Raw genomic sequence first — 12,275 nt, forward strand, 5'->3', positions numbered from 1 at the left:
CAGCAAAAACCAAGAAACAGCCCAGCAGAGGGACGCTGCTCCCGGGATGTCAGAAACAGCCCCTGTTCCCCAGTGGCTCCCTAGCCACTCCCCCGTCCCAGGCTGGGCTGGCTGTGGCTACAGGTGACTTTGGCACTTGTCCTGAGAAAATGGACTCAGTGGCCTCTTCTCGGATGTGACTGTTCTGAGACTAAGCAGATCTGAAAAGGATAGAGGGCTGGGTACAGTAAGAACCTGGCTGGGGTCAATGGCAAGAGTGCCCACCTCCCCCCGCCAAGCCCTCCACCAGCACTGGGAGATATCCTGCTAGGAAAAAGCCAGCCAGGAACAGATACCACAGGGGCAGAGCCCTGAGCCAGGCCTTTAGCATGCAAGACAGGACAAGGCTCCCTCTGGGAGGCGCAAAGCTCTCCCAGGGCAGCAGCCAGCCCCTCAGGGAACCCTCTGTTTGCTGTCCTTCCTCCAGCTGAGACGTGGGCGCATGCTCAGAGAGATCAAGTTGACTCAGAGCTTGCCCCGAGAGCCTTCCCAAAGAAAGAAGCCATTGGCCAGGAGCCACGAGGAACTCAGGACGTTTGAGAAGAGATTGGTGGCTCAGATGATAATCTGTTTTAGGAAAGAGGAAAATATAGGACAGATGGTTTTGCTTTGGGAAGAAAGCTGAGTAGGGGACCCTGAATGGTCAGGCAGAATGAAGACAGGCTTCACGCTGCAGCAGGGGCTCCGATCAGCAGCCGGAATAACGGGGAGGGTGGGAGTGTTGGTGGAGCTCAGAAGAGGCAGCCAACAGGTTTTAACTTGGTGTCTCTTCTGAAGAAAGGTTGTGTAAATAGCACTGATGGAAGCATGTTGATGATGGCAGAGCTGCAGTCCTGCTTAGAGGTGTAGGAGGATGGCCTTCCTTCTCCTGAGCAGGAAGGGTCCAGGGGACAAGACCTGAGCCAAAAGCCAACAGGAGAGTAGTGACACTGCCCCCCCACCCGCCGCCCCACCCCCACACACACCAACTTAGTGTCTGTGTCTGTTAGTGACTCAGATAGGACGTCCTGGGCTTCAGGGACTCTACGCCTGGTGTCTGTCCTCAATTCTGCTGTTACTTTGGGACTGTCAACTCCGACCCCAGCTCTCAGTTGATACAGAAACTTGACTGGAAAAAACAAGGCCTTGGCCAACCATACAGACTATTTCGAAACCTTGCTGCTACCTTCTAGACCAGCCCACAGGGCCTGAGTCAGATAGCCCCACCCCAGGCCAGTGAGGTGCACGCCAGTCCACTGTAGGGAGGGAAAGAGGAAACAGCAGGGTGGAAGAGGAAGCCCAAAAAGCAGCTGGGGGAGAAGCTGCTGTCACGAGGGGTGGGGGATGGGACCTCCACAGGCTCACATGCCCCTTCTGGGGGGCCGGAGTAGGGATCACGGGCTGAGCCTCCAGGTTCTCCCCAGGAGCCCTCATTTCCTATTCCAAGCAGCCTCTTCCCATCAAAGCTCATTTTAAGCAGCCCTTTCTGCTGCCCTTACCATGCACCTCTTTGCAGTCAGCAGGAAAGTAAGATATGAGAGAGCTAGCCCACAGAACAAGGAAACGGACCTCAGACTTCAAGCAAAATTGGCTGAGTCCTTATTTCTGGTTCTGCCACTTCACGTGACGTTGGGCAAGTTGTTGTACGTCTCTAAGCCTCAGTTTGATCTTCCTTTAAATAAGATCATACACTCCTGCTGAACGAGAGTGTTATAAAGATTAAATGAGATATCCTGGATGTGAAAGTGTCTGGCACACAGGTTATCTCTCGGTATGCGTTTGAATGTCTTTCTCCTGCGTCCCCCTCAGGGTGGGCACCAGGAACCGGCAGTGAAAGCCCTTAGCTAACTCCATAGGGCAGAACCATCCATCCTAGCTCAGCTGTGGCCTTTTCCAGCTCACAGGGGAAGATCGAGGTGTGGGGAGCTCACAGCTCCTGCTCTTCCTGCCTGCCCAATTCGCCCTCCTGCCCATTCCTGCTCATCCAGCTGTGGTCACCCTGGTATTTCCTCCCACAGGCTTTTCTTATGCACGTTCTGGGCTGTCCCCTCAGAGGGCCCCAGGAAATGGGCCCAGCCCCATAAGGACCAGCTGCAGTCATTTCCCATGCTGCCAGGCGCTCCCAGACACACCCACACAGACACTGGCACAAAAGGCAGGAACCAGCCAGGCTCCGGGCTGGGGAACCTCCGGTGCTCTGTGGCTCTGAAACGCCATGGACAAGCCACTCATCATCATCCTGACAAGGAAGGCCTAACAGGAGGAGGACAGCAACATCTTCCTGGGCAGAAACTCCACCGTCTCTGACTCTTGCTTGGATGTCTGCAGCTGTCTCCACACACCTGGCGCCATATGCCTCCCAGCCTCCTGTCCAGGGGCGCCCTTTGTTCCTGCCAGCTGGAGCTACATGTTACTACTTCATAGACAGGGGACAGGCCATGTCTCCACTTGCATGCCTTTGCCGGCTCTGTGACCTCTGCTCAGAACACCTCCAGATCCAAGTCAAAGACTTCCTTCTCCTAATGGAGATGAATCTCTCCCTTCACAGAAATACATAAGCACCTAGCCAATACCAAGTATGCTAGACACTGGGCTAAGTGCTGTAAGCAGTTTCTCATTTAACTTCACCAAAACCCTGTGATATAGGTACATCATTATTTCCATTTCATAGATAAGGAAATTGAGCCTTATTGGAGATGTTAAGTGATTTGTCCAAGGCCAAATGGCCATGTAATCTTTTCCCCACCCAACGCTATCATTAGGAAGGCAGTGGAAAGACCATGGGCTTACGAGTCAGACTAATCTTGATTCCAACTCCAGCTCAGTCATTTATCAGCTGTGTGGCGCTGGACAGGCTTACATAACTGCTCTGTGCCTCATTATACTCATATGTTCCACAGGGAAGCTAACATTCACCTTGCAGTTCCACAAGAATTACAAATAAACAATGCCTGGCACAAAGTAGTAGGAAAAGCAAATAGAATATAGTCAATCATTAGTGTTTACTCAGTGCTTCACATCAGCCTGGCACTGACCTAAGTACCTTACACATAGTACCTCATTTCAACCTCAAAACACTCGTGTGATACAGGTATTATTATTACCCTCATTTTACAGAGGAGGAGTCCAAGGCCCAGGGCCAATCCACTTTCAGCTTCCTGTTCTGTCTTCTCCACTTCTTAAATGGGGGACATGTGAAAGCAGTTAAATGTGACAGAGACTTGATTTCTCATTTTCAGACTACAAGTCTTTATTTTTATTTGTCTCCACCCTGCACTGTATTTTGTTTAGCACAGGAAAGGTGAATTGGGTTAATATGTATCTGTAATAATATCATCATCATCACTAATAATGATAGTAAAAGCCGCCACGTATTCCATGCTTCCTGTATGCCAGGCAATGTATACACATAATATCTAACCTTTTATGTGTTAAATGCTCAACAAGTCGGTTTTCTTCAAAATTTCCCCAACCGACTTCTGCACTCCCCTTGCTGGTCCTCTGAATGACATGGCACATGGGAAATGTCATCCTTTGGCACTCAATAAGCAGAGCAGGGCCTTCCAAAATTGCTGACTATGTGTACACACCCTCTCTCCGGCTTGATTCTTAGTTCCAAGAAGGTAGAACCCTGTCTTGACTGTCTTTGCAGGCCTCAGAGCTCAGCATAATAATGGACCTACAGAAGAACTACGTGACATTTAGTGTTTGATAGGAATCTAAACCTAAACTTATCTGGAAGAAAGTAAAAGGATACCTATTGAGTACCCTCAATCAGCCACAAGACGTCAAGAATATTTCCTTATATTATCACATTTATCCTCAAGAACCCATCTGACTTTTACTGATGAGGAAACTGGGGCTCAGCAAACTCAAGGCTCACAGTGGTGAAACGATTTCAACCCAGGTCTGTCTTAAATCCCAGAGATGTTGGGGAACACAGTAGCTGAATTCACACCTTGAGAAGTGTGAAAGTGAAGAGTGCTGGAGGCTAGAGAAAGTCATGTTATGCGTATTACTGAGCCCTTCTAGAATGCTAGTGTGTTCTAGATGGTTTATGATGATCCACCCTCCCCACTCCCCATTCTCTCTGAAATGTTAGTTACTTTGGTTAAAAGATATAACCAATATACTTGAATGAGACTCTACTAGGTGCAATAGTGGCAGAGAAGTATGACTTTGTATACATCGTATTGAAACCTGTTTTTGTTTATTAAAACGAAAAATATTACACATAAGAAAAATGACTGGTTGTTCCAGAATAAGAAAGAGAACAGTGAAGCTCAAATCTGAATGGATAAATTTGTAGGTCTGTAGAAAGAAAATTTGATTTGTCTTAGATTATATTACATGCAAACAGTAAGTCTGAAAATAAGCAATTAAATGCGTTAAAATTTTGCCAAAGTTGGCAAAATCTTGATGAGTTTGAATATTTAATTTAAAAAGAGGGAGGGCTCCTGGAAAACCACAAAGATTTGTTCTTTCATCTTTTAAAAAGAGAGGTGCTAGAAATAATTAGATTTATTTAATATGTTAATATCGATCAATTGCTTAGAAATAATTGTCAAGTCAGAAGAGATGCTCAGCCTTCTCTAGGTTAAATCTATATTGGTAAAATATTATTATTTATCTAAATATTTGAGAAATTATATGCTATATGAGAGTTGTGCAGATTTCTCAATGCCCTCTCTGTACATGACATGTTTCTATTTATCAGCACCCTGATGGTGCCTTCCCTGATGACAACAGTATATATGTGTTACTAGTCACGATTTCAATTATTATTTAAAATGTTACTGGAGGCTGGGCACAGTGGCTCACACCTGCAATCCTGGCACTTTGGGAGGATGAGGTGGGAAGATAAGGTAGGAGGATGGCTTTAGGCCAGGAGTTTGAGACCAGCCTGGGCGACATAGCCAGACCCTGTCTCTACAAAAATAAAAAACTTAGCTGGGTGTGGTGGTGCATGCCTGTAGTCCCAGCTACTTAGGAGGCTGAGGCAAGAGGATCCCTTGAGCTCAGGAGTTTGAGGCTGCAGCGAGCTATGATTGTGCCACTGCACTACAATCTGGGTGACAGGGCAAGACTCTGTCTCGAAAAAATAAAATAAAATAAAATAATAAAATAAGTTACTGGGCTGCAACTTTCCTTCTTTAATTTAAATCTAGCATCTTCCAGGCCACTGGTTTTCAACTGGAGTTGTACATCAGCCTTTCCTATGCAGTTTTATTAAAATACAGATGTTCAGGACTTACCTCAAGCTCACTGAGTATCTTCAGTCGATATTCTTGGCATTTTATGTAAATTATATCTCAGAAATTTTATCTAAGATTTTTTCTCTGTAAAAGTCATGTTCATTTTTATAAATTAATATCATGTTCATTGTGTTTTTTGAAATTAGCCTTATATTTTTAGACATTGTCTAGATTTTTTTGTTGTTTGGATTAGCATCTTTTTGTTTTGCATACCACAGAAGCAACCAAATTTCCTTGTCAGTTGCATTATTCTTGTCATGAATTCTTATCAGATCATTCATTCTTGAAAATTATCAGTAATAAGTTAATCAACACTTTTTAAGTCTCTGTCACCTACAGATAGTTTTTATTTTACTCTGATGCTTCTTAAGGGCTCTGTATTCAGTTATAGAATAGAGGGGGAGTTTTTGGTTTTTGTTTTTTAAGAGATGGGATCTTGTTGTGTTGCCCAGACTGGAGTGCACTGGCTATTCACAGGCATAATCATGGTGCACTACAGTCCCACACTATTGGGCTCAAGGGACCCTCCCACCTCAGCCTCAGGAGTAGCTGGGACTGTAAGCATGCCACTGGGCCTGGCAGGCCAGAGTTTTTGTTTTTAACAACCAAGAACTGTCTCAGAAAAGCACTGTACTGAGTAATTGCTCTCGGGCATAGGCTTCTGATGGCACCACTTAGACAACATTAAGAACGTACTAGTGGACTGAGTCAGGAGTTCCAGAACTCTTTAGTCAAGGAGCAGATAAGTTTTTGAGATTGCTAACCCAAGATTCAGTGGAACAGAATTAATCACACTGGACCGCATGAACTGGTGATGGATGGCTGTCTTCTAGGTTCAGAATATTGTTGATGTTGTTATAGTGTTCTATCTTCTGGACATATAAGGAAGACCTTTCTCTTTCTTCTTAGGCTATATTAACCCATAACAACTTAGTAGATTCTGCTTTCATAAACTGAAATGAAACACTTATAAATATATTTTTCTCCCTACCTGACTTCTCAGAATTCAGAAACTCTCATGGAATCTTCTTGCTTTTCATGGCAATATGGTTATTTGCACGGGTTGAGTACGATTTTTTTTTTTTTTTTAACCAGTACATAATTAGAAAAATCGGTTATTCAACCAAGACCTTGCCTGGATGTTGTATTTGATCAGGATGTCTATTTAATCAGATACAACCAGCCTCCTTTAAAAACTGAGGTTCACTCTATGGAGCCAATACTAAGAAAACCCTCCCAAGAAAACGGGCTTACTGGGTTTCCAGGTTTACAAGCCAAAAGGAAGGTCACTCCCTGGCTAGCCCAGAAACTTTAGGATATTTTGGGGACCCTGAGAAGAGGAATTTGCCCAAATATATCAGTAGAGTAGGTAAAACCTGGTAGAGACAGTTTCTTGACTCGGCTTCTAATGTCAGGACAATAAATAATTAAAGGCTTTAAAAAATCGAATCTAGGATTCCTTATGAAAACTTCCAGTCAAGTTTATTAACTTAAGGGCTATGGGGTAAAACACACTTGTAGTACCTATGTACATAATCAAGTCAAATTCAATGAGACCAGTTTTATTTTGTGATCAAGAATACTCTTTCTAGGAAATTTTTAAAAAATCAAAACAGGAGAGACTGTAGAAAAACAATGTATGTCCGTGGAAAACTATGCCTTGTCTAGCGGATAGTCCTCCAGGTTATCAGATTCCAGCTTTTAATTGACCTTGAGCTATTATAAAATTCTTTGAAGTGGTAGGTAACTGAGAAGTCACACAAAATATACCTGTGAAGATTATTTCAGTAGTCTTCCCTCACAACCTGTAGAAGACCAGTTTGGTCTCAATATTCCTAACCTATATATGAATATATTCTTTAGATTCTCTTTTTGAAATTGTAAACTATACATAATGTAAATTTTGCCATTCTAACCATTTTCAGTCTACATTTAGGTGGCATTAAGTATGTTCACATTGTCTCTCAACCATTACCATCATCCATTTCCTGAACTTGATCATGTTCCCAAACTGAAACTCCATACCCATTAAACAATAATTCCCCAATCCCCCTCTCTAAATTCTCTTTTGAACCGAAATCTTTAACATGGGTTCATTTTTATGTCTTTGTGAGAGTCAGAATTTTAACCTTTTTCTGAAAAATAACTTTTAACAGTCTCCAACTCAAAAAACACTAGGTAGATAATCTAAATTAGTGAAGAAGGCTAGAATTGATGAGAGCTCTCAACAATTAAAAACTGTGTAGGGTAGCCAATTGTCTCGTTTTGCCCAGGATTGAGAGAGTTGCCGACAAAAGGCTGTTTCAAAACCAGGACAAATTGGCCATTTTAATAGCATCTGCCGTATCTAAAGGGGACTCCTCAATCCTGTTCATTTAATTTGGAAATTTAGGCCCGGTATTGCCACATCATCCATTTTTCTTTTCTTTCCTTTTTTTACTTATAGAGACAGGGAGGGGTGTGAGGGGGGAACCCGGGTGGGGGGGTGGTGGTGGTCTGGTGATGTTGGCCAGGCTGGTCTCAAACTCCTGGCCTCCTTCAATTCTCCCATCTTGGCCTCCCAAAGTGGTGGGATTACAAAGATGAGCCACCATGCCCGGTCCCCATCGTCTGTTTTTCAAGAGAAGTCTGGAATCTAGCTATTTTTGTTAAATTTTATTTGTAAATAATGGTAACTAACACAATATTTTAAAAACTGTGCAGACCAAACGGACTGCTCCAGTGGCTGACTGCCTCTAAGAAAGAGTGGCTGAAACCCCTCCACCCCACCTTGCAGCCCAACATGTGGTCCCTGCGGTCAGGAAGAGAATCACTGTGAAGCCCCTCACCCATTGCTGAGGGGCTGCCCTGCTCTGCTCTGAGAGCTGTGCCCTTTCCAGGCGCTGAAAGGCCTCGAGACGAGCTCCCAGGACCACTGAGTTCTGGCCTTGGCGTTCGAAGGCTAAAGGAGACCAAGAGGGACACTCACAAACCCCAGTGGCCACCCCTTTCCTCTACCATCCCCTGGTCTCGGTTCCCCAGCCTGCGAGCCCAGGTTCCCCAGCTGCTCAAGTACAGAAAGGCGCTCTGAAAGCGCCCTGGGTGTGTGTTAGGAGGGGAGGATGGAAACGGGAAACGCTGGAGACCCTCCCCGGCAGCCTGTTCTTCACCAGTGTCACAGAGTCAGCGTCGCGGGGTCTCGGGGAGGGCGGGCGGAGTTAGGCAGGGAGGATTATCAACCTCCGAGGTGGGCGCCGCTGGAGGAGCCCGCGACCAAGTCCCGCCAGCACCCCTGGCCAAGCGGCGACGCCAGGGCCGATCTGGGGGTTACCTCCGAGGCCCCTCGCGGCCCCCCGCAAGCCCCGAGCCCGGGAGGTCCTGGTGCGCCTCCCTCCCCTGCCCCACTCACCAGCTGTCCCTGGAGAAGGCGCGGAAGAACCAGACTCCCGGAGCCAGAGAGGACCGCATTTTGCCCGACCGGTACCCAAGGCTGAGTCGACGGAGGAGGCTATGGAGCTGGGCGCGTGTCCCGGGCGGGACTGGCTGTCAGCGGGGTTTAAATGCCCCGCCGGCCGGCCCGCCCTGACCCCGCGGCCGGAGTACGGCAGCGCCCGCCCCCTTGCGCCTGACCGCCCTCGGGGTTGGGTCCAGCGCAAACCTGCCGGTCATCCCTAGTCCGGCCGCTGGCATCGCAGCGCTCTGGTGCTTTGCTTCCTGGCCACGGCCCGACAGCTCTGAAGTGCTGGGGCTCCCCTTTCCGCCCTGCGCTTTCTGCCTCACCGCCCGCCGGGGAACCGAAAGCAGCAATCTGGTCGCTGTCCGGTGTGACGTGCCTGCCTGCCCGCACTACCCCGCAGCGCTTCCTGTCCTGAAAAGCCGTGGGCTCCGACACGAGTGGGACACGAGATGCTGGAGGGCTGGAAGTCACACTCAGCGGCCCCGCATGACACTAATCTCAGTACTAGCACCTTCTGGGAGCGCAGGAGTTTTTTTCGTGGGCGGGGGCGGGGGGGGGCGACAATATTTCGCCCAAACACAGCACAGGTTCAGGCTGGGGCTTCCTGCCCTGCTCATATTCCACAGGACCCCACTCTTCCCCCACTTCACAGACACTAGCCCTCACGCGCTCCCGCCATGACAATGTGGCAGTCACTCCTGCTCTGCCTTCTGGAGGCAAGCAGCCACCAGGCAGAGACTTCTGTGGTCCTGAAAGTGACCGCCTCTAAACTGAAGATTTCAGGGTATGTTTCCACTGATAATTGTGAGATCTTGTATATGAACCCAAGGGTGAACTACAAAGGACTGCAAAGGGAAGTATTCTCCTGAGGAATAAAGTTAATAGAACATAAAATAGGAGTGTCTGAGCAAATGGGTTTCAGCCCTAACCCCACCCTGCCCCTAATTCCTAGGAGTGCCCAGGCCCTATGTGCAAGGTCAGAGAAGGGGAGTAACAACTCCACCAAACAGATTAGGACCCAGAATAATGGGCTTGGCTGGTACCAGCCCTAGAATCAAGAAAAAGAGGGTAAGCAGAGCTGTAAAAGCCTCTGTTAATCCCAGGCAGTCAGGGGCATAGGTCTAGTGGCAGAAATGAAGACGGTAACACGCCAACGACAAAAGGTAAAGGAATAGAGAAAAGAAGAAAGGCAGTAAGTAGAAAGGAGGCCCAAATAAGGTGCAGAGGCTTGAAACACCAAAGGACCAGTGTCATTAGCGGCGATTCACTGAATCAAACCTGATTAGACCACTCACTGTGCCTGGGGGTATGTTCATTTCACTCTTACAGGTCAGTTAGGTGGCTATTATCCAGCTAGGTAAGGTGACTCTATGTCTTGGTTTGCCTGGGACAATCCCAGGAGACACCTGCTGTCCTAGAATCTAGGATGGACCCACTCTAGCGTCAATAATCACAAGTACCCCAGGTTAAGGTGCTCCTTTAAGGGGTGGCAAATACACTAGAGGAATGAGCTGATATCCCCAGGAAGGGAATTATTTCTCCGCTGCTTATTTCTGAGGGACTAAAGGGAAGGATAAAATTGGAATCCAGCTGAGCCAAGCAAGCAGCTGAAGTTCCTTGATGCTACATTTCAGGAGTAGGTGGACATCACCAGAGGAGTGGAAGAGACCATCTCCAGAGCTTCAGAGGTGCTGTCCATACTTCAGTAGTGTGGAACATCTGTCTTTCCATTTCAGACAGACAGAAGCCAAGAATAAGGGTCACTCCTGCTCATTTGTCAGGAAGCTGTGTTCCTGCCTCACAGGAGACCATGCTTGTCTGAGGCTGGACTCTCAGAAAGGCATTAGGAATATGCCCTCATGGTAGTACGGCTATTGTTCACAGTGCACCAAGTAGCTGGGAGCAGGGCCGGTCCTGAAACAGACTTTGCCTTGTCACAGTTACTTCCTGTGAATTCCAGCCAAGTATCCCTGTTCAGGGGCCAGGGTGGCAGTGGGAACACTCCTACCAATGATGGAACTCTTTCCTGCTCGCTCCTGTTGGTGAGCTGGCCGATCTCTTTGCTTCCTACTGCTTGGGGGAGTGGCAAAGAGGGATATTGTGCCTCAGGGAGTGCCCTCACTCACCTACACAACCTCACCACTCTCGACTCACCTTCTTGTTATTATCAGGTCCCCCTCCCACAACCACCTCCTCAAACCCTGCAGAATGTGGACAGGATCTGAAGGAAATAAAGAGGGAGGGGAGGAGCTACTGAATCAAACGCTAAAGGAAAAGATCCTCAGTTCTTATATGGATAGCCTTATACTGTCAAAAATGCTTCCTATGGTTCAGTATGAGACACTGGTGAGAAAGAAGCCATTTTACCCATCAAATACCAGTCCCTACTGCTAGCAAGTTCCATGACCACCCACAGGACTGTTGGGGTAGCCAGTTGGTGTTTTATGGCCTTTAAGACACAACAACAAGTGTCTTCCCTGTTTTTTTCAAAGAGACAGAAGGATCCAAATGCTTAAGTCTCTGAGGACAAATGCCATGAGAATAGGCCACTAGGTAACAGAACTCCAAAATTTTATCCCATCCACAAGCATCAGTTTTTGAACATATTTGCCTCCTTCCACTTCTGTCTTACTAAACAGAGAAAAGCATATTTTTTCGTAATACAATCAAGACCCAGAGTCTTGATCAAGGGGGTAAGAATTGGGATATTAGGATAAATTGTAATTATTCAATCTTTTAAATATTCAATTTCATATTAGGCCCTTTTATTGAGAGGCAGAGTGGTGCAGTAAAAAGAACATTGGCTTGGAGTTAGAACCAAGTCTGGTCAAGATACTTACTACTTCACTAAGCCTCAGTTCCCTCCTCTGTAAAATGTGTGTAACAGCACCTACCTTACAGAGTGCTGTAAGAATCAAACATTCGTGCATATAAAAAGTGTAACAGTGCCTGGCCACATTAAGTAGGTTTGGCAAATGGAGCAATTACGTGTGCAGGAGCTAATATATTGGTATTAGGGTCAGATATTGACTGCAGCTGACAGAAACCAATGACTGTCATAAATGAGAACAAAATACAGGGGTTAAAGGATCAAAATTCTTTTTTTTTTTTTTTTTTTTTTTTTTTTTGAGACGGAGTCTGGCTCTGCCGCCCAGGCTGGAGTGCAGTGGCCGGATCTCAGCTCACTGCAAGCTCCGCCTCCCGGGTTCACGCCATTCTCCTGCCTCAGCCTCCCCAGTAGCTGGGACTACAGGCGCCCGCCACCTCGCCCGGCTAGTTTTTTGTATTTTTTAGTAGAGACGGGGTTTCACCGGGTTCGCCAGGATGGTCTCGATCTCCTGACCTTGTGATCCGCCCGTCTCGGCCCCCCAAAGTGCTGGGATTACAGGCTTGAGCCACCGCGCCCGGCCCAAAATTCTTAAAAAGGATCAATGGGTATAACAAAATAAATTTTTGACCTGCAAAATCCTTAATATCGTGTGCTTGTGTGTGTATCTGTGTATGTGTGTATATATATACAACTTAACCCACTGAGTTATTGTAAGCTTTGTGGTAATACATGTTGA

At 46.8% G+C, this 12,275-nt stretch overlaps 1 protein-coding gene across 4 annotated transcripts in view; it reads right to left on the reverse strand.

Annotated features, from left to right (window-relative positions):
• The window catches only part of SLC37A2 (solute carrier family 37 member 2), a 33,737-nt gene extending 21,927 nt beyond the window's left edge, over positions 1 to 11,810 (reverse strand). For 2 of the 4 annotated variants that reach the window (XM_009187582.4, XM_003910896.5), the window contains exon 1: positions 8,662 to 11,809. Coding sequence is in view for 2 of the 4 variants with exons in the window: in XM_003910896.5 (XP_003910945.1) it covers positions 8,662 to 8,720 (59 nt within the window). In the remaining 2 variants the exon portion in view is untranslated. Of the gene's footprint in view, positions 1 to 1,004; positions 4,868 to 8,661 lie in introns of those variants that run through there. The other 2 variants (XM_009187580.4, XM_031652826.1) reach the window with 2 other exon arrangements.
• Positions 11,811 to 12,275: the final 465 nt, after the last annotated feature.

The sequence above is a fragment of the Papio anubis genome, chromosome 12 (genome assembly GCF_008728515.1).
Source record: "Papio anubis isolate 15944 chromosome 12, Panubis1.0, whole genome shotgun sequence".
Classification (NCBI taxonomy): Eukaryota; Metazoa; Chordata; class Mammalia; order Primates; family Cercopithecidae; genus Papio; species Papio anubis.